This window comes from Orycteropus afer, unplaced genomic scaffold, assembly GCF_000298275.1.
Source record: "Orycteropus afer afer isolate SDZICR_OR568_19922 unplaced genomic scaffold, OryAfe1.0 scaffold00098, whole genome shotgun sequence".
In the NCBI taxonomy this organism is placed as follows: domain Eukaryota; kingdom Metazoa; phylum Chordata; class Mammalia; order Tubulidentata; family Orycteropodidae; genus Orycteropus; species Orycteropus afer.
Window position 1 is genome coordinate 6,027,457 of NW_006921685.1, and position 22,932 is coordinate 6,050,388.

Genomic DNA, 22,932 nt, shown 5'->3' on the forward strand with positions numbered 1-22,932 from the left:
CAAACTATGGTACATACACACAATGGAAAATTATGTAACCCTAAAGAATAACGTAGAATCTTTAAAAACACTGCATAATGTGGATGAACTTGGAGGACACTATGCTGAGTGAAATAAGTCAGTCACAGGAGGACAAATATTGTATTAGTCCATTATTGTAAGAAGTCAAGGAAAGATTTATATATGGAAGGAAGTTTTCTTTTTTGGTTACCCAGGGGTAAGAGGGGAGGGGAGGGAACACTGCTAGGCAGGGTAGGTAGAGACAAGTATCAATTTGGGTGAAGGGAAGGGCAAATGTGAGTGATCAACACAGTGGCACTGAAGAAGAGGAAGACATAGAGGTGCATAGGAGGTACAGACAACAAAGATGAACCCTTTTACACATGCAGTACTGCGTTGTCAGTGAAAAGCATGGATCTACGGGTGGATAGATGGGTGGACGGGCTGAACTATTAGGTATGTCTGTGCAGGGGGTTCGGGATCTCTGGTAGCATAGTGCCTAAGGCATTTGACTGCTAACCACTCCTCAGAAAGGAGGTTGGGCAATCTACTTATGTAGTGATTTTGTTGTTGTTGTTGTTAAGTGCTGTCGAGTCGTTTCCGACTCATAGCGACCCCATGCACAGCAGAACGAAACACTGCCCGATCCCGCGCCAGCCCCACAATCCCTGCTATACTTGAGCCCATCATTGCAGCCACCGTGTCAATCCATCTCGTTGAAGGCCTCCCCCTCTTTCGTTGACCCTCCACCCTACCAAGCATGACATCCTTCTCCAGGGAATGGTCTCTTCTTACAGCATGACCAAAATAGGTGAGACGAAATCTGGCCATTCTTGCTTCCAAGGAGCATTCTGGCTGCACTTCCTCCAGGACAGATCTGTTAGTTCTTTTAGCAGTCCGTGGTACTTTCAGCATTCTTCGCCAGCAGCACAACTCAAAAGCATCTGTAGTGATACTGCCTTGGAAACCCAAGGAGGGGTCGCTATGAGTTGGGTACAACTCGACACATAACAACAACAACAATGTGCAGGAGGAGTGTGCCCAAGACCATGTGTAGGGTTGACAGACAGTGTTTCTATAAGCTTATTGGTATGTTTTATAAGAATTCTCAGGTATATAGTAGAGCTGACAAGGGACAAGGTTGTAGTCATTTCTTGGCCACAGCCAGCTACCCAGAGGGAGCAAATAGTTGGGCCTATGGGCTCAGGACTGTAGTCACAGGGGACATCAGGCTCCATTGGCATAATATACTACACAAAAACATCCACATCCTACTTTGGCAAGTAGCAATTGGGATCTTAAAAGCTTGCAAGAAGCCATCTAGATGCAATGATGGGTCTTTCCTCATCCAGAGCAAAGAAGAATGAAGAAAACCAAAGATGCATGGGAACAATTAGTTCAAGCAACTGGTAAACCATGCAGTCCTCAGCCTGTATGACTATGAGACCAGAAGAACTAGATGGTGCCCAGCTACCACTGTCAACTACATGGAGGGGGATCTATGTAGAAGATCCTGGATAGAGTGGGAAAACAATGTGGGACAAAACTCAAAATCATTTTAAATAAAAGGGGGAGGGGGGACTAGGTTTGCTGGTCTGATAGAGTCTGATGGAACCCCTGAGACTATGGCCCCTAGCTGCTCTTTAGGTCTGGAAGTGAACCCACTCCTGTGGCTTCCAGCCAAACAAAAGACAGGCATATGAGCTGAGCATTTACATTAGGTAGATAAACTCCTTGGAGAGAACAATCATGGGGGAATAGAAGGGCTGTGTATGCACAGGGAGACAGCTGGGGGGGGCAGGAGTGCATGGGAGGGAAGGACATAGGGAAGAGGTAACTATGGGGAGGAAGTGGGAAGGGAGCTGTTGCATTGTGGGAAATTGCAGTCAATGTCATAAGAGAAAGTGTATGTGAGCCGCTGTATGGAAAATGAATTTGCTATGTAAACTTTCACCCAAATCACAATAAAAATATAAAAAAAAAAAAATCCTAAAATGGAATGAATAGTCTTGGAATATAATTCTTGAAGTTGTGTGTTCTACTTAAAACCCTTAGAAAGCACACTTGTCTTCAATTGTCTAAAACATTTTTTAAAAAATTGTTATAATCCTTATCACGTTAGTATGTAGCTCAGAAGGCAGGTGCCTGCCCTTTTGCTGTTGTTGTTAGGTGCCATGTAGTCAGTTCCAACTCATAGGGACCCTAAGTACAACAAAAGAAAACGCTGTACAGTCCTGTGCCATCCTCACAGTCATTGATTGCCATGTTTGAGCCCATTGTTGCAGCCACTGTGCCAATCCATCTTGTTGAGAGTCTTCCTCTGTATCGCTGACTCTTTACCAAGCATGATATTCTTCAGAACTGGTTGCTTCTGATAATATGTTCAAAGTACGTGACTATACTTCTTCCAAGACAGATTTGTTCATTCTTCTGGCAATTGCCGGTATATTCTATATTCTTTGCCAACATCATAATTCAAAGATACCAATTTGCATGCATATGAGACAATTGAAAATATGATGGCTTGAGTTAGGCATACCTTAACCCTCAAAGTGATGTCTTTGCTTTTTAACACTTTTAAGAGATCTTTTGCAGCTGATCTGTCCAATGCACTACATCATCTGATTTTCTTGACTATTGCTTTGATGGCTTTGGCTGTGGATCCAAGTAAAATGAAATCCTTGACAACTTCAGTATTTTCTCTGTTTATCATGATTTTGCTTATTGGTCTAATTGTTAGGATTTTTGTTTTCTTCATGTTGAGGTGTAATCCTTATTGACAGCTATCTTTAATCTTTATCAATAGTTCTTCAAGTCCCCTTCACTTTCAGCCACCAAGGTTGTGTCATCTGCATATTTCAGGTTAATCAATCTTCCTCCAGACCTGATGCTGTGTTCTTCATGTAGTCCAGCCTCTCGGATTATTTGGTCAGCATACAGACAGTGTATATGGTGAAAGGATAAAACCCTGACATAAACCTTTCCTCATTTTAAAAGGAGCTCTGGTAGCATAGTGCCTAAGGCACTTGACTGCTAACCAGAAGGCTGGTGGTTCAAACCCACCAGCCACTCCTCAGAAGGAAGGTTGGGCAATCTACTTCCATAGTGATACCGCCTCAGAAACCCAAGGAGGGGTCGCTTGACAGCACATAACAACAGCAATTTTAAACCATATAATATTCCCTTGTTCTGTTTGAACAACTGCCTCTTGGTCTGTGTATGGATTCTTTATGAACACAATTAGCTGTTCTGAAATTCCCATTCTTCGTAATGTTATCCATAGTTTTTAATGATCAAGTACCTACCCTTTTGCTGCCAAGGTATAAATGTCTCATTGGATAATGTAGCTAATGTGTTAGTTTATTTAAGAGAATGTGATGATATGTCCTCAGGATGTTCCAGGGTCAGAAAGATTTTTCAAATATAACATGAATTTATTTTCAGATTAGAAACATAATGGATGCTTAATACAGAAACTTTGTAAATGCAATAAAACTGAAAACGGAGGAAGTTGCCACTAGTTAGGAAGAATTTTATTTTTCTAACTTCAGTTTTGTTTTTTTTTTAAATTTCTAACCAGCCTAAAAAGCAAGTCTTTGAACCATGGTAAAGAAAATTATAAATACCGAGAATAAGATATTGAAATTGAAATTCCATCTTAGCTTTTCTTAAGATACCGCTTTCAGTGAAGAATTTTAGTAGCTAGGTAGATAAAAATAAAAGATTAATTATTTTGCTGTTAAATTAATCTCCCTCTTTTACCATCTTTGCTATTATTCCAATACTAATTTTCTTCCTGTTACTCACCACATCTATTTCAGTGAGGGAATCGATGAGGGTATGTGCATTGTGTTATGTCTGATCACAGTTTGACTAGCACAGTCTGGAAGTGGGTTGTGCAGGATGAGAGAGAGTGCAGCCTAATTGCTCTCCCTGCATCAGCAGCATCTATAAAGCATCCTGGGAATTGCTTGTCCTACGCTCATGGTCACATGAGCCTAAATTTTCAGTTCAGTTCATTAGTCAGCCATTTTGGTCAACACCCTGCTTACTGCGCACAACCAATCCTATTAGAACTCAGCATCCTGGCTTATCCGAGCAGATCCTGGAAGTGATTTCTGCAGTTCAGGAATTTTTTTAAGCTAAATTGAAAATTTAGGTTTATTTTTTATTTTTATTTTTTTTCTTTTGTATATTTTTCTGCACAAAGAAGGAGGATTTTCACATGTTCATGCAGAAGCCAGTTTTCTGAAGCCAGCTAAGGCAGCATCGGCTGTGCAGGATTTAAAGACTGTAGCTCAGCTGAATAAGAGGATAGGGAAGGGAAGATAAAAGGAGAGGAAGCTGGGAGAAGACAAGCATCATTTTTTTGCTATGTGGTAGGAACTGTATAGGAGAAAAAAAGAGTATAGAATTGTTTTTCTTGACCAATTGGTTCCTCGAACAAAAGATAATTTTTTGTTTGTTTTGTTCAAACCTCCCCCACCCCTTTTCCTAAAAGCTTTGTTTCAGAGCTTTGGCCTTGGATTTTTGGGTGTGGAGGTTTTATTTATTTCTGTGGGGTGTGGGTGTGTGTTGGTCTGTGGTGTGTGGGTTGTGTGTGTTGTGGTCCCAGCTGAGTCATCATGTCTGCTCTGACGCCTCCGACCGATATGCCAACCCCCACCACTGACAAGATCACACAGGCTGCCATGGAGACCATCTACCTTTGCAAATTCCGAGTGTCTATGGATGGAGAATGGCTCTGCCTACGAGAGCTGGATGACATCTCACTTACACCTGACCCAGAACCTACCCATGAAGGTATGGTCAGATCCTATCGGCTAGTATTTCACAGCATCCTTATTGTTACAGGAGACTGGGAGGGTCAGGGAAAGGTAGGAATAATGTATAAACTATTAACGTGCCTAAGAAAACCTTTCTTCCCTAACTACCAGCTAGCTCTCCCTCTCTTACTTCCTGGGGGAAAAAAAAAATTTCCTGCCCCTTGAAGTATCCTTTTGAAAGATGCTGGTGCTTGTTTAGACTTCTTTGTCTATAAGCCTCTGAGGAGGACAGTTGAAGTCACTTATCACATCTGATCTTAATCGCTAATGAAAAAGCTACTAATTTTGTTCATATGTTAAAATATTGTACGTATTATAGTGATTCTTTATAGAGTAAATTACAAGAGTGTGACTATAATTCTAGGATTATATATGATAAATGCAGCAGAAGTATTGAAAGGATGTGCTTTGATCAAGATAAAATGTTAAGTAGGCTATAACTTATGGAAAGTATATGGTAAAACATTATTTTAAAAAAATAATATAGAGTATTAGGTTAAATTAGAAAGCAGTTTTACATCCAGTGCTTATTTAGTGAGTATGGAATCTAACAAAAGCATAATGTCTTGAAAGGGTTAAACTGGATTAATATGGTAATCCTTTTCGTTGGCCATTGCTTTTTATAAGTTATTTATGGTGACCATTTTGACCCATTTGAAGTTTCCATTGTAAGTATCTTTGAGGCCTTTATGGTAGGACTTTTTTTCAGGACCCTGCCTAAGGTAGAGTTTCTCCTCACTCAATACTATAGGCGAAGAGTTGCTTTGAATCAGATCTGTAAATTGTTTTGTTTTTAATATAATATGGTGGCTTTTCATTTAGTGTTTATTTTCTACCATTAAAATAATGAAGACAGAAGTACCCAGATACGGAGAGAAATTCTTCATAAACATCTCCCTGATGTAGGCATATCTGTAAAACGGAGGCCCCTAAGCTATTGGGTCAGCAAAAGTGCTTTCTTGCCCTTGACCTTGTATTGCAATCTTATCATGACTCAGATTTCACCCTTTGTGTCTGTTAAGGATTTTATTTTCCCAGCCAGACTTAACCTTGAGAAAGTTTTAGAGAGGGTTAACATCACAGCACCCAAAGCATCAGTTTGGGGTATGTCGTGAGAGCAATGTTTAAGTAGTTTTAAAGACCTTTTGAACCTTTTAACAATTGGTTTTTCAGTTGGCCTCTTCCTTTCACAGTAAGTTTCAGAATGTGCCAAAGGGTCAGAAGACAGCTGAAATTCTGTACAATATCAGTACTGTTTACTAGAATCTCCAAAGCTTTAAGAATCTTCAGGGAAGAATAGTAACATTTTTGGAAGGCCACTAAGAAGTGTTTAGCTAATACCTCAATTTCTTTATTTTATTTTTTAAAAAAAGAAAAAATCTTATCCATTTTGAAAGTCATGCAATGTGAAATACTCTCTTAATTGTAAAATCTAGTTTATTGTTATCTCAAAAATAATTTTAAACAGTATCTTGGATATCTGTTTGTTTTCTGAGCAAGATTCATATACAGGAGATCTGGTGGCGTAGTGCCTAAGGCATTTGCTAGCCAGAAGGTTGGTGGTTCAGACCCACCAGCCACTCCTCAGAAGGAAGGTTGGCGGTCTACCTCTGTAGTGATGCCACCTCAGATTCCTACAGGTAAGCAAAAATGAGCTGTCCAGTTCATTTGTAACAGTGCTGTTTGACTTCTTCAGCAGATTTCTCAGTAATAGGGAAAATAGATGAGGGCTACAGACTAAGGTGTAAGTGGCACAGTCTTTGTTTAAAGAAAACAAACAAATAAAAAGTTTCCAAGACCTTAGAATCAGCTATAAGAAGATGTGGAGGAAAATAGAGAAATACTAAATGAATTTTGGAATTTTATCATAAATTGACAACAGAAGCAATATTATAGAATCACTGTACCTGTAGTAATCTAGGAAACCACATGGAGCTTTACATGGGTTTTATTACCTTGCTCTGCTAACTCTGAATGTCTAAATAGTCATTTGGACCCAAGAAATTGGTATTGTCAAGTTCATACCAGTGACAATTGTTAGACTTAGTTTAGCTATAATTATGTAAGTTGTGGTCACCAGGCCAGTGATGATATATGAATCTTATCTTTTTGACGTAATAGAGAACCTGGTATTTAAACACATAGGAATATTCACAGAATATTTCCTGGCTGATTCTAGAGGGAAAGACATCTGACCACACAAATCTTGCAGTGGAGTACTAACTACCATAGGAGAACATAGACAAAAAGCGTAATGTCCCTGCTTAAGATGATGATACAGATTGGCAGTCCTCAGCAGTAGAAGCTTGTAGTTTCCAAATTTTGTTTTCTGAAAACAAAGTTTATGCACAGCTTCACACTCACATAGGAATAAAAACATTCACTTAATTATTTCAGTGCTTATTGATCATCAGTGAGGTGATCTTGAAAAAAAAGAGAGAGAGAGACGCTTTGTCTTAAACTAGCATGAGCCTGAACTAAAGTACAATGTTGATTGTGGGTAGATTTTCCATGAAGACAAGAGGTAGGATTTTTGCAGCAGAGGAGAATGGTCAGGAAAGGCTGCATTGAAATGAGGCTAGCACTGGACCATGAGAAATAACTATGAGATCATCAGGCAGAAATGAGGGTCATTTCAAACAGTGCATAGGAGACAGCAGACAGCTAGAAGGAGCATAGCATCCTGGTGGATGGCACAAAACAGGATATGATCCTGGAAAGATAGGTAGGGCCTAGATTGTGAAAGGCTTCCTGTGGCATACAGAGAAGTCTGGGCGGGATTCTACATTTGGGAGAATCATGAAACAAGATTTTTCTCAAAAAATGATTACTCTGACAGCAGTGTAGAGGATGGATCAGAAGAATGCTGTCAGGGACCCTTCGACTAAGACGATAATCCCATACAAGGGCTGTGGGAGTGAAGAGAAAAGGAAAGGTGCAGTTACCTGAGAAGTGCTAAGTGACTGTGGAGCTGGAAGGTGAGGTGAAGAGGCAGTAGGATGACTTTCAGGTTTCTGGATTCCAGTCCTGGGTTTCACTAACCTAGGAAAGAATGCAGAAAGAAGAGTGGGTTTGAGGGATTGGGTCCCTGATGCTAGCAGATTACATTTTCACTGTAGGAATAGTATCCCTGTGTCAAATTATCCTTCCACATTCCCCCACAGAAGCATGTCAGATGTACCCTTTTCCAGATTATATACCCAGGGCTTAGTCTGTACCCCATCTCACATTGCATCGGCGGGGTCAAGTGAGTAAGATTAAATGGGCATTCAGATTTGAGAATACGGCTCTCTTTCTTTTTGTCATGTCAGAACTAGAAGAACGGCTTTGTTTATGTATAATTCATTTTCCTAATACATGGAAATGACCTGTCAGAGAGATTCTTTGAGTTGATTTTGCTCCTTTTTAGTTTCTTAGGGAATAGTAGAATTGTAAGGTAAAGGGATGTTTAAACTCTAAAGCACCAGGAATAGAGACTATATACCTGTTGTTTTTCTCAAGAATGGAAATGAAATACCACCTCAGTTAGACTTTTAAGCATAATTATAGTAATTTCAGAAATGATTCCATTTACTGATGTGCTTTATATTTATGATTTTTTTAAGTCCTATGTTCATTTGTTATAATTCGCAATTTGTATGTTGGTTTAAAAAAAAATGACACTTTAAGAGAATCTTTAAAGAATGAAGTCCTGAGCCTTTCGAGGTTTGTCTCATATGTCATTAAATTTGAACTAGTATAAGGACAGCAGGACCTCTGGTGGTGTAGTGCCTAAGGCACTTGACTGCTAACCAGAAGTCTGGCAGTTCAAACCCACCAGCCACTCCTCAGAAGGAAGATGGGGCAATCTACTTCCATAGTGATACCGCCTCGAAACCCAAGGAAGGGTCACTATGAGTCGGATCCCACTCGACAGCAGTAAGTTTGGAGGGGTTTTTGTTTTTTTTAAGGATAGCAGCAGCAGTTGTGTTATGTTTCAAAAAATAAAATAATATTTTGTGTTTACAGTGAAACCTGTGGGAGCTAGAATTTGATAGGATTGCCAGTTTTCCTGGGTCTCACAAGTTATCCATTTTTGACAGGGTACAGTCTCACCAGTTTTCTATTGCTTGTTTTAGTGGGAAATATATTAATTTTCCTTCTCTGACATTTTTCCACCTTATACAGGGTCTGGTTTTCACAAGTTTTACTTTTTTACTTTTACTCAGTGACGTGTCTTGTAGACAAATTATTGAATGGGATTTATGGTCTAAGTCAGATTGCTCACTTGTTCTTAAGTGAAATGTCCCAATTGTAGTCCATTTTTTCCCCACATCCCAACCTTCCTTTATAATTTTTGGAATATTTATATTTATTGGTTTTGGAATAGTTTTATGGCTTGAATGGCAGGCAATTAAAAAATTCAAAGTAGTTCTTTTTTCTTACCTGCTTATTAAAATGAGTCTAAGTTGAATTTTTTAAATAATATTTTTCCCCTGATAATAAAAAGTTCATTGTGGGAAATTTGGAAATTTATAAGTAGACTTTCAACATAAAATCCTAATGATCATGAAGAAATCTCCTTAATACCTAATAACTTTGTTTAGATTTGAGTGCCTGTTAGGCTATGGAAGACTATTGCTCTTGGCATAGGGCTCATGAATTGGCTCTGAAATGGAGTTACTATTCTACATTAGGGGTTATAGTCTGAAATGCTAGCAAGTTTTGGCTTAAAAATTCAATTCCAGTATTATACTTTTAATGCAGAGCAACAAAGGACAAAATAGGATTTAGAATGATAGTTTATAAGAGTCAGCTTATCATTGTCTTAAATCAATTTAGGCATCTTGTTTTGTTGTAAGTTTTAAGTTTGGAGTTGATTTAGCCATTGGTGCTTTCAGCTGCTCTGATGGTCATTAACTTGGAGCTAGTAAAAGATAGTGACTAAAAGCATATATTTTGTGTCTTGGATTAGGAGTAGTCCCTAACCGTACTATTTAACCATGTGACCATGGAAGAGTTACTAATCTATTTCCAAGTTTCCTTCGTCTTTTAATTGTACCTACTACATGGTACCTGATACAGTGACAACAACAGTGGGCTCAGGCACAGGAAGGATTGTGAGGCTGGCGCAGGACTGGGCAATGTTTCATTCTGTTGTACATAAGGTCACTATGAGTCGCAGCCGACTCTGTTGCACCTAACAATAACACGTACACCTGTATCCACCACTCATCTGTCAGTTTGTCGTACTGTGCTGGCTTGTGTGCTGCCAGAAGAACAAACATCTGTCCTGGAAGAAGCGCAGTTGGAATGCTCCTTGGAAGCGAGAATGGCCAGACTTTGTTGCACCTACTTTGGTCATGTTGTCAAAAGGGACCATTCCCTGGAGAAGGATATCGTGCTTAGTAAAGTAGAGGTCAGTGAAAAAGGAGAAGACCCTCAACAAGATGAATTGACACAGTGGCTGCAACCATTGGCTCAAGCTCAGCAATAACTGTGAGGATGGTGCAGGACCAGGCAGTGTTTCATTCTGTTGTACACAGGGTTGCTGTGAGTCAGAACTGACTTGACGGCACCTAACAACATGTACCTACTTGATGCTAGTAGACTGGATGGGTTATATGACATGATTTATGTAAACCCCTTGCCGTTGAGTTGATTCTGACTTGTAGAGACCCTATGTAGTACAGAGTGGAACAGCCCTAAAGGGTTTCCAATACTGTAAATCTTTACAGAAGCAGACTGCCACATCTTTCTCCCAAAATTTATATAAAGCATCTTCTAAATATTAGCTAAGGTGCTCTGATGGCATAGTGGGGAAGGCATTGGCTGTTAACCAGAAGGTCAGCAGTTTAAACCCACCAGCTGCTCCACAGGAGGAAGATGAGGCAATCTGCTTCCATAAAGATTTGCAGCCTTGGGAACCCAATGGGGGTTGCTATGAGTTGAAATCAACGATGGCAGTAGATTTGATTTTTTTTTTTTTTTTTTTTGGTAAATGTTAGCTATTTGTGTTAAAAGTTATTCATGGAGCAATAGTTTAAATAGCAACAGTTTAAGCCACATTTTCAAATATATTAACATTTTAGTATATATTGCTATTTTTACATCTAACTTCTGGAATAGTCTAGTTGTTTACCAGATAGTGTTCCACAAAGGTGAATATTAGTAGCCTAAATTCAAGTTTTAGCTTTGTCTTTTCTTGGACCTTTATAAACACAAAAATAATAAAGTGAAAATCAAATTCAGTTATCAAAATTGTGTGCTTTTCTATTAACTATTTAGGGATGGGGAATCCAGCATTGAGAAGTGATACACAGGCAATCAGTTTAATAGAGAAAGAAGCTCTTTCATCAGTCACCAAAGCAAATATAATCTTTGAAATTACTTTTTTGATCTAGAAAATTTCCTTCTCAAATACTGATAATAAGAAACAGACTGAACAAATGGTATATTGGACAGACACATTGAGAAAAGATGCTTTGCTCACATCTTTCATTGTAAAGTTACATGTGTTGGTGCAGGATTCACGCTTGCTGCTACTGCTCACTCTGCAGTTTTTCCCTGGTAGTTAGTTACATTGTTTAGTGTTCATGTGAAATAGCTGGTATTTATACTGCATTGTGAAAAGAGATCACCAGAAGGTCTGTGTTTCAACCTACCAGCTGCTCCACAACAGAAAGATGTGACCGTCTGCTTCCATAAAGATTTACAGCCTTGGAAACCGTATGGGGCAGTTTCACTGTGTCCTGTAGGATTACTATGAATTGGAATGTCTTGATGTCAGTGGGTTTGGTTTTTTGGCTTTTTTCTTTCTTTTCTTAGTATAAAGAGGTACCAACCCACTGCCATCGAGTCCATTCCGACTCATAGTGACCTCCACTGGGTTTCCAAGGTGGTAAATCTTTACAGAAGATTTCTTTAGAGTATTTGGTAGGTTTAAACCACCAGCCTTCTGGTTAGCATCAGATGCCTTAGGCACTGTACACCAGAGCTCCTTAAAGAGGTAACTACTATGAAACACCTATGGGTATAGTAATTACGGTGTACTGTATGGAAGGTATGTGATTTTTTTGTTTTGTTTTGTTTGACCTTCTGAACTTTATTCCTGAGTACATGCTGCCCTTTTTATCTGGTGTGATTGAGTGTTCTAAGAAGTGCATACCTCTCTGGTATTGCTGTTCACTTTACAGGCTTATCATTTGGCTGAAAGTTGAGGGACAGGGGTGACTTCAGTTCTAGACTTGAAGAGTGTCTAAGATCCTTAATCTTATGGATCCCACCAGTCTCTATCTAGACTCATAAGTTTGGTCTTTTATGATTTTGAGCTTTGTCCACATTTTTCTTCCACTCTATCCAGGATTTGCTATTGTGATCTTTTTCAGAGTGGTCAGCAGTGGTAGCCAGGCACCATCAAGTTCTTCTGGCCTCGGGGTCATGGAGGCTGGGTTTCACTGGTACATTAGTTATTTGGACTTTTGTTTCCTTGCATCTTTGATTTTTTTCACTCTTCTTTGCTGCAGGTAGGGATAGACCAATAGTTGTTCATCTGTTGCCAGAAGAACAAACAGATCTATTAAACCTCACTCATTACAGTGAGTAATGGCTCACTCACATTATGATGGCTGCTCACATGCTTTTCAGACCCCAGTTGCTACTCACCAAAGTAGAATGTAGAACATTGTTTTTGTGGCCTGTGTTATGCTAGGTGACCTTGGTGTCCCCTGAGACTATGATCTGAGCCCCCAGGCCCAGCGAGTGACTCATTTCTTCAGGGTGTTTGGTTATAGCTAAGAAGTTTTCATAACTTAGCTCCCGATATGCTCTACTATATTCATGGATTTATTTGCAGCACATGTAAATACATATGTAGAAATATCATCTGTCAAACTTTTATATATTTGTGGAAGTAGTCCCTTTTGCCTTCCCACCCTTGTTTAGCTTGAGTGTCTATCTGTGTTCCACTCATAGATTATTGTTACTACTTCCTCTTGTGAAAGGAATGTATTTTGATCTGTAAGTTGGTCAGAAATATTTATTGGGCATCCCTTCATATAAACTTCAGTATTAGGGATTGAGAAATAGCCCTTTCTCTTACTGAGTTGACAGTCAAATTAGAGAAATGAAACAAAGACGTCGGAGGCTGCTGTACAACAAGTGTAAACTATTTCCAAAGGACAGTCCTTTGGAAAGAGCAATCCCATTTCTTAAGGGCTGGGACATGGAATTCAAAGCAAGATAGCACTTACAGTGACCACATTTCCTAAAGGATAGTGGGGTGCAGATTTGGGTAAGGTTTTTCCATTCAATAGGGAATACCCTTACTGTACGGAGGGAGATACAGTAAGCAAGGAAAGAGCCTCTGAAGATGGAATGGAAAGTCTTTGTCATTCAGTGAATGTGGAAGGTGTCTGGTGCAGAGATCATTATTGACATTTACTAATGTACTTTTACTCATTAATGATCACTGTACACTACTAGTACAACTCCTTCCTTCCTGGAAGCTGCATATGTTTAAGGTGCATATCCCAGTGAGCATGTTGGCAGGGGAAACCATTGGCTCTTTACCAAGAGACTTCATGGCATGAATTCATTACAGCCTAGTGCAGAGCTTCTAAAAGTGGGATCCATGAACTCCCCAAAATTATACATAAAATTTTGTATCTGTGCTTTTTTTTTTCCCCCCTGGGGGAAAAAGTCCTTAGTGTCCTTTACTCACTGCCATCGAGTTGGATCTGACTCATAGTGACCCCTCCTTGGGTTTCCAAGGTGGTATCACTATGGAAGTAGATTGCCCAACCTTCCTTCTGCGGAGTGACTAGTAGGTTTGAACTGCCAGCCTTCTGGTTAGCAGTCAAATGCCATAGGGAACCACCAGAGTTCCCTAGTGTCCTTTAGGACTTTAGAAAAAAAATAATAATAATAAGGCATGTTTTCTAAACATGTAATTTTTTATCATTATAAGCTCACACCCTCAGCCCTTGATTCAACAAACATTATTCTGCTTTATGCCTAGCACTGTGTTAGGTCCTGAGATTACAGCACAATGAATAGGCCTGGTCCTCTGTATTCTCCGAGGTTATTAACAAGTACAGGGTAGGTTGTTTCAAACAGGTAAAATGGCAGTCCTGTTACAATGCAATGATTATCGGAGGGAAAGTACAGAGTGCTATGGGAACATAAAGGAGGGGTGCCAAATGTTGTCTTGGGGATTCCAGGGAAGATTTCCAGTTGAAACTCATTTCAATGTTTGAGTTTAAGCTAACACCTAAAAAATATACAAGTGTTATCTAGTCATAAACTAGAGAGTGAGATGTGGGAGAGAGGGGAAAAAAACAGCACATGCACAGATCCAAAGGCAGAACTGAAAGATTGTCAGTATGTATTTTCAGCCCCTTTCTTTTCCAGGAGATTTTTACCTGTGTTACAAATATTAGTTGAGCTGCATACTCTATTAGAGACAAAATATTAGGGACAGTGATGAAATAGCAGTGTTTTGGGTTTTTTTTTTTCCCCCCATCTCTTCTGGTTGTATAGAATGTTAACTTTTTAACACTAAAAATCTGACATCTTATAACAGTGATTAAGTTAAGCTTGTGTATCTTTGAAGGAGCTCAGATGGCACAGTGCCTCAGGCATTTGACTGCTAACCAAAAGGTTGGCAGTTCAAACCCACCAGCCACTCCATGGAAGGGAAGGTAGGGCAATCTACTTCCGTAAAGATTTACCACCTTGGAAACCCAAGCACTGTGAGTCAGAATCGACTCGATGGCAGTGGGTTGTTTTGGGGTTTTTTTTGTGTGCATTTTTGGAGTTTAATAAAATAAGCATATATTAAACTATGTAATGAGTGAGGTTTAATAGATCTCTTAAATAAGACTTAATAACAACTGGTTTTCCCTGATCAAATAGAAAAATAAAAACCACTATTGCTCTTGGTATTGAATAGCCTAAATGTATAAATCTGTGGTTTGAATTCATGTTTTCATTTGTATGTGACCCTTTCCTTAGCTTTCAGATGATGAACATGCATTTCTTACAGACATGTGATGCTCAAAAAGTTCTTAATGAAACCACATAATTGAAGTTGATGAAAAATCAAAGCTTCAGTTGTTTTCATAAATAAACATATGTTAATGGTATCAGAAGTATCACTTCATTGAACTGTAAATGCCCTTTCTGTATTTAATAAAACACCTGTTTACATACATACACAGATATGTGTGTGTGTGTGTGTGTGTGTAAAATTATGTAAACCAGATTTAAGGCATCTGGTTTTTTCTTATGATTAAACAGCAGTCTTCTGTGTTTAAGGCCCATATGTATGTATGTATGTATATTTAGGGTGTAAAGAGGTATATGTGTTTTCTATTCCCCACCATAGTCTATTTTGTCTTTCATTTTCATTTCCACAACTGCTAAGATCTGAGCATGTTACTTAAACTTTTCAGCTTTTTTCTAAATCCATGTCTTCCTTATACTGGTTCATTTTTCATTCACTGCCAGGTGAATCTTCATGAAAGGAATATTTTCATTTTAATTCAAGAGCCCTGTTTCAGGCAACCTTGTATATTGAACATAATTGACTCATGGCAACCCCATGTGTTGCAGAGTAGAATTGCCCCATGGAGTTTTCAAGGCTGTCACCTTTTAGAAGCAGACCTCCAAGCCTGTCTTCCTAGGCACCCCTCGATGGGTTCAAACCATCACCCTTTTGGCTAGTAGTCTAGCTACTAGTTTGCACCAGCCAGGACTCCATTTAACAAAGAGCATTCTTGAAAAATTAGTAGTGGTTTAGCAGGAGGAGAAGCTGTTGTTTATTGAGCAGTTACTTGTACCAGGAAATTTGCTGTGTCATTTAATCCTTGCAACAGCCCTTTGAGCCTGGGTACTATTATTGGCACCAATTTATAAATAAACTGACATTCGGAGGGCTAGCAAGTGGTAGAACAAGGATTCAAACTCAGACAGCCATGACTCAACCCATGTGCAGGACTCCAATACCAGAATTCAGTAAACGTTAAGTCCAGTAATTGACTTGCTTATAATAAGGAAAGTCTTCTTCCCAGTCTTTGGTGACATATTTCCAGCAGTTTTACATATAATTGAACACATGTTAACATTAGAACATACTTTAAAGTGTTGGAAAGTTTAAATCCAGTGAGCATCCAAGTAAGGCCACCAAGTTGATTGTCATCAATTAAATGACCTGATGTTTTTATATACTCTTTTCTTTTTCTTCTTTCTGCTCAATCTTATAAAGTATGTGGAAATACTTAAATAGTTGGGCAGACACAGCCAAACAGCAAAAATTAGCACTCTACCAAAATTAGGCTGTCTGACAGACAGCACCTTTATATGCTAAATATAAAGTGTTTCTCAAGCTGATGTACAAAAATGATGTGAAAAGCCTTTTGTGGTAGCAGTATGTTCCTAATTAGGGATTGTTTGAGTTAGTAGCAATATCAAATCCTTAACTCTTTAGCCAAGCATTCCCATACCCTCCTTTAAGTGACTTTATATAGGCAGTGTTTTTTCGAACTTCTTTTCAGTATACTTATTCCTGCCATGTATTGATTCTGTCCTTCACCAAAACCCTGATTATTATTGTTGTACTGTTGCCTCTTGAGGTTTTCTTCACACTGATATTAAGTCAGGAAAAGGAAAGGACCCCTGACTCCCTTCATCTCCTGAGTCGTTGGGTACTGTGTCACTTATTTAAATACATTTGGAATTACTCCCCAGTTATTTAATCTACTCAATGCGTCATTTACAGAAATACGTAGGCAGTCCTTTGGAGCATAACCTTTCTTCTGCATCCTTCAGAGGGCCTCGTAGTGCTGTGTGTTATTTATGGTCTCTGCCCAGCAACTCTAGATAAACTCAGTAATGCCCCATAACCACAGAAAAGAGTTCTAAAATAAAAGAAAAGATTATTGGAATCCCTCCCTTAGTTGTTTTTAACTAATTACAATTTAGTTCATGGTTTCGGGTTTTTTTTTTAATTGCCTCCTTCTGTTTTTTTTAATCACCTATCTCATTTTCCAGACTCACTGTATCTCATTTGGAAAACAGTAGAGAGTGTATCTGTTTCAAATAATGTAATTTTTTTTTCTTTTTTAATCTATCCATGAATAAGATTTAGTGCTGATGAAGGTATGTGTAAAATTCAGGAGCTTTGCTTATAAGAGTATAAATTGGTATAGCCTTGCAAAAAGGGCAAGGAGGCCACATGTTCCGACCTCCTCTAACCTTACAAGAGGAAGACAGGATTACCAGCAGTAACCTAAGGTCTATTCCTACAAGGCCAGACATGTGCCTCCCTCCAGCCCTTTCACCAACCGTTCCTCCCAAAGCACCCACCAGCTCTCTCCTGGGTTCGATAATTCACTGCAGTGGCCACAAAGAACTCACAGATTATGGGGTTTATTAGGGAAGCACCAGGCGACAACTCAAGTTCAGGAAGAACGCTCAGTCTCTTTCCCAGCAGTGCTGGTCCCTCGGTGTCTCACTCAGCAATGCGTGTCTCTTGCGTCTCTTTCCCAGCAGCACGTGTCTGTTTCAGGGGTGCGTGTCTCTTTCGGCAGCACATCTTCCTCCACCAGCAGTCAGAGAGAGACTTCTGCCTCCAGAAGGCCTCCTTTTTGAGCCCGGAAGCGTGGTCAAACTAGCCAATCACAGCATCAGAACTCTAAGCACGTGAGAGAGAGTGGGAACCTCCCAGAACATTGTATTGTGCCACGCCCAACAGAAATAACCCAGGTGGGCAACTTTAAAACCAGGATCTCCTCAGTTGCTACTAGCAATTCCCACCTTGGAGTTTACAAAGACTTATGGATAGAAAAGCCACACTAAGTAATTTACTACATTGCAAGCCTTTTTGGAAATTACTCTTTCAGTGTTCATCAGTGTTTTGGTTTGGTTACATGAGGCAGTGTGTTTGCAGTTTTGATAGGAATATACCATAAATGGGATGGCTTTAGCAAACAGGAGTTTATTCTTTTACAGTTTGGAAGAAATCTGAGTTTAAAGTACCAGGCTCTAGAGGCTGGGTGCAAGCCCCTCAACCTTGGGCTTCAGCTCTGCCTCTTGCTCCCAGCCCACTGAAGCAAGAGGTGTCTCTTTACTCAGACAGCTGCCGGCTGCTGATGCTGACAAACCCAAGGTCGACAAGTAAAAAGGCACAGTCCCAATGTTACCAACCAACACGGCAGGCCATTGATTCAGGTCCATTGAAAGTCGCACGATTGGTAGAACATGGCAGGCTGCTGAACAACGGCTCGGCTACGTGCAGGGTTCAAGCATGCCATAAGCTACAGACCTTCCTCAAAGCTGTTGCTGCTATCTCTAAAGCTGCTATTCAGCTACTCCAGTAGCTTCCACCATGGAATTGATTGACAATCTCATCATGGGGAATAACAACCATCAGCTGCCCAGCCACTCAACCAGGCCCAGCTACGTTGATACACAACCTTAACTACCACAATCAAGAACTTAAAAATTAATTCCTAGTGATTATTCATCCTAAGAAAATAATTGGTGACATAGGCAGAAAGTTCATATGTGTGTATTTGTCACAGTATTGTGATATATAGTAGCAAAACCTTGACAGCAATTTAAATAGCCTAACGGAAATTAAGGAGCTCTGGTGGCACAGTGCCTAAGGCATTTGACTGCTAACCAGAAGGTTGGTGGTTCAAATCCACCAGCTGCTATATGGAAAGAACATGAGGCAGTTTGTTTCCGTAAAGGTTTACCTCCTTGGAAACCCAAAGGAGGTCACTGTGAGTTAAGGTTGACTCACTGGCAGTGGGTTAACAGGGAAATTGTTCAATAAATTGCAGACCATCTATACAGCAAACATGAAACATTGTGTTATAGAAGAATATTTAATGGCATGGGATAATGTTTAAAAAACTGGCTCCCAAACCACATTTACACTATGGTCCATCCCAAGAATATTTAAAATGCACACGAATAAAAAGAAATGTAAAAACTGGTTATCTCTAGATAATGGCATTACAGGATTTTTTAAAAATAATCTTCATATTTCTTTACATCTTTAAAGTAGTCTACAACAGGATATATTACTATAATCAGAAAACAATGCTATTTTTAAAGAAAAAAAAATTTATGAAAACGATACATATGCAACCATCCATCCATCTGACTCATTAAGTACCTTCCATGGCAGAGTTTCACACACCCACAAACAGGAGCAGTCCTGCAAGGTGGAGCTTCTGCTTTGGATTGGATTCTCAGTGTAATTTTCCTACATTGTACATGTATCTAATACATTCCATTAGACATTTTGAGTTTTTCTGGGCCATAGATCTGTGTTTGTTTTCTTAGCTGTGGGAACGCTGTATGCAGTGCAGGGGTAGCTCACAGTGTATAAGACATGGATTGTCAGGATTCTTGTTTTCACAGAATCATGTTACTATGTTACTGTTGTTTGCTTTCACTTTGACACACCCCCTTTCGTTATCTGCCATTGGTGAGATTATTGGAATTTGACACTAGCCGGGCTAGACTGAGATTTATATTGTCAGATTCTCTTGTGATTACATGCACATAAGGCAGTCTTTGTAAACTTCTCAAAGTGAGAAAGTTACAGCTTTTCATACCATCTTAAAAGCCTGTTGAGCAAAGTTCTTTGGGCAGAATCATCCCTTCCTGTTTGTCTGCCCTGGGAATAATTAACCTGGCTGGCCACCCTTTTGAGGTAAGTCTTATCCACCTAGCCTCCCAGGGTTTTATAAAATCCTAAATCTGGGTGAGAAGTATCAGCAGATAACCACTTGTACCCTAATCTCTTATTTAAACCACAAAACAGCTGCATTAATCCCTCTGAGTCTGATGATAATATGTGCTGGGCCTAAAATCAGGGTTCTCCCTCTTGGTTCATATCTACTTTCTGTTTCTTCCTGATGCCCTGACCCATGCCCCGTGTTTGTGTTAGTGCACTGGCATTGATCATAGTGCACTTTGCTCTTTATTGCTGTGCCTTTTCTGCACTTTCTTAGAATGGAGCTTTTGCTTTAACTTTTTTAATTTGTGCTTTTCTTAATGGAGTCCACATTAACTGTTGTTGTTGTTGTTATGTGCTGTCGAGTCGGCTCCGTCTCATAGTGACCCCTCCTTGGGTTTCTGAGGCAGTATCACTACAGAAGTAGGATTGCCCAACCTTCCTTCCGAGGAGTGGCTGGTGGGTTTGAACCGCCAGCCTTCTGGTTAGCAGTCAAGTGCCTTAGGCACTACACTACCAGAGCTACTCTGGGTTATCCACTTCTTATGCCCAAAAGTCATTTGTCCTAAACAAATCACTGAAATATTCATCATTTCCCAGTGGTAAATGCTGTACCAGATCAGATAGCTACTAATTAGCGATGGAGCTCAGACTAGAATTCGAGGTGGGTGATTCTCAAGCCTGTGAGCCCCACGTGAAGAGAGAGCATGTGCTGTCATTGGAGAACGCCCACAGTATTCCCTGCTCTTCAGTTAAGGTTTTGTATTGTTTTATGTATTAATTTTTTGGTGATGTATGATTTTAGGGGGAGGGCAGTGATGGGTGTGGAGAATGTGATGGGACACCTTTTCCCATCATGGTTGTCCAACTTCAACAACCCTCTATGGCTGCAATGAAGTGTTTGTGGAGAATAAATACTGAAATCTGTTCCTTTTCAATTTCTGATATTTGAACTTTTCCATAGAGCAAATAGAAGGATTTGAAACACATTGTAAGTAACAATGATACATACTTATTACCAAATAGCCCCTAAATCAATTTTTTTTCATCATAATTAAATCTCCTTCAAATAAAATGTCAATGTGGTGGAGATATTTTTAGAAAATATCTTTAGTATTATTACAAATATATTTTTAATGGAAATAACTATTTTTATAGCTAGAAATGATATATTTGCATTATGAGTTATTGAATACAGTAAAGTATAACATATCAGAGTAAAATTCTAACACCTAAAGATAACCACAGTTAACATTTAGTAACCATCTTTCCAGGTTCTCTTTTTTCATATATACACAGAGGTCACATTTTTAAAATGCTTTTTACTATCGTGGAGAATGTATACAGCAAAACACACCAGTTCAATAATTTTAAATGTACAATTCAGTGACACTAATTACATTCTTCTAGTAGAGCAGCCATTCTTAGCCTCCTTTTCTGAGTTGTTCCTCCCCTATTAACATGAACTCACTGCCCCCTAAGGTTCCTGTCTAATTTTTCGAATTCCTGTTGTTGTGATCCATCTAGATCTTAAAAGAGCATAATGGTCCAGGCAGACATTCTTCACTAGTTAAGCTAAACTACTGTTTGGTTTTAAGAAGACTTTAGGAGATAATTTTGATTTTAAGGTTTAATAGGGCAATAGTTTCAAGGATACATGCAGCTGCCTGGCTCCAGAACAGAGTTCACCTTTTTATATATGTAAGGTCATACCATACCTGGCTGTATGGCCGTGTTTTTTGACTCTGCAGTATCTTTCCACATTAGTAAGTAGAAATCTGTAGCATCCCTTTTAATGTCTTTCAGTTGTTTGGATGTACCTTTATTACTTCGACTGTTCCCCTATTATAGACATTTAGATTATTTCTAAACCTCACTAACAGTTTTGATACCTCATTTGTGTAGCGTGAACACTTTACCAGCTGTCATTTCTAGAAGCCAAATCTGAGTCAAATAGTAATGTAAAATTATTATACACGTTGCCAAGCTGCTTTAAACATCAAAAACAATTTTTTTTCAATAGCATCATATCATGAACTTTCATACTTACTACTTATTTTCAACTTGATTTTGTCTTTCACTGCAATGGTTGTTTGTGTTTTCTAATACTGCATTAAAATCTGAACTTCCCTAAGAATACAGTTGTGCTTTTGAAAGACGTTTGGTTCAGTGAACTGCATGATAATTTTTTTCTTTTTTAAAGCTATTGACAAGTGCACAGTGAGAAATGTCTTCCTTTCTAAGATTGCTAGAGTTTGCTTTGTGAGAGGACAAAGCTGCTGGGATTTATTTATTTTGTGTGTGTGTGTGGTCTCCTATGGATGTGTATGAGATATCACAAAACAAAATAAAACCCACTGCCATCCAGCCAATTCTGGCTCATAGTGACCCTATGTGACAAAGTAGAACGAGCTTCCAAGGTAGTATATTTTTACAGAAGCAGATTGACACATCTTTCTCCCATGAAATGGCTAATGGGTTCAAACTGCAAACCTTTGGTTAGCAGCCATGCACTTCAGCCACCATGCCACCAGGGCTTCTTGTATGAGATACACTGCATTTTTATCTGTGGGGAGCAGCTTTCCAGCGGAGATGGATCAGAGACTTTATTTCTACCAGTGCAGCCATTCAGGCGGGAAGTCAGAAGGTCTACTGATCAGGGAGGGTCTTTGTCTCATCCGCTCACTTCCATTAGGCCCTGTCCTCCCTAGTATTCCAGACTCGCCTAGCTATTCACCTGTGTTAGGGCTCTAAACTTAACTTCTCGTTTCACAATTCCTATTACCATGTATTGTAGTTATTTAGGCTTTCTCGAGGGCAATATATATGAATTTATATCTTTGCAAACTTTGCAGACTTGACTGCATTTGATCACCATAAACCAAAAAAACAAGAAATCAAACTCACTGCCATCGAGTCACTTCTGACTCATAGTGACCCCCAAGGGGTTTCCAAGGCAGTAAATCTTTATGGAAGTAGATTGTCCAGTCTTCCTTCCGCATGTATTCATTATTTTTTACATGGCTCAAGTATTGATAACTTAATGTGTTCCTTTTTCTTTTTTTTTCTTTTATATTGTGATTTGGTTGAAGATTTACAGAGCAAATTTACTTTCCATATAGCAGTTCACATATACTTTCTCTCATGTCATTGACCACAGTTTACCACAATGCAACAGCTCCCCTCCCACTTCCTCCCCATAGTTACCTCTTCCCAGTGTCAAACCCTCCATACACGCCTGCCTCCTGAGCTGTCTTCCTGTGTATAAGCAGCCTTTCTTTCTCCCGTGATTTTTCTCTCCAAGGAGTGTATCTACTTGAGGTAAATGTTTAACTCATATGCCTGTATTTTGTTTGGCTGGAAACCACAGGTGTG

General features: G+C 39.3%; 1 protein-coding gene across 1 annotated transcript in view; it reads left to right on the forward strand.

Annotated features, from left to right (window-relative positions):
• The first annotated feature begins 4,625 nt into the window (after positions 1-4,625).
• The window catches only part of RUFY3 (RUN and FYVE domain containing 3), a 118,213-nt gene continuing 99,906 nt past the window's right edge, over positions 4,626-22,932 (forward strand). Inside the window, exon 1 of the mRNA XM_007942778.2 lies at positions 4,626-4,803. Coding sequence (XP_007940969.1) covers positions 4,626-4,803 — 178 coding nt within the window. The remainder of the gene's footprint in view (positions 4,804-22,932) is intronic.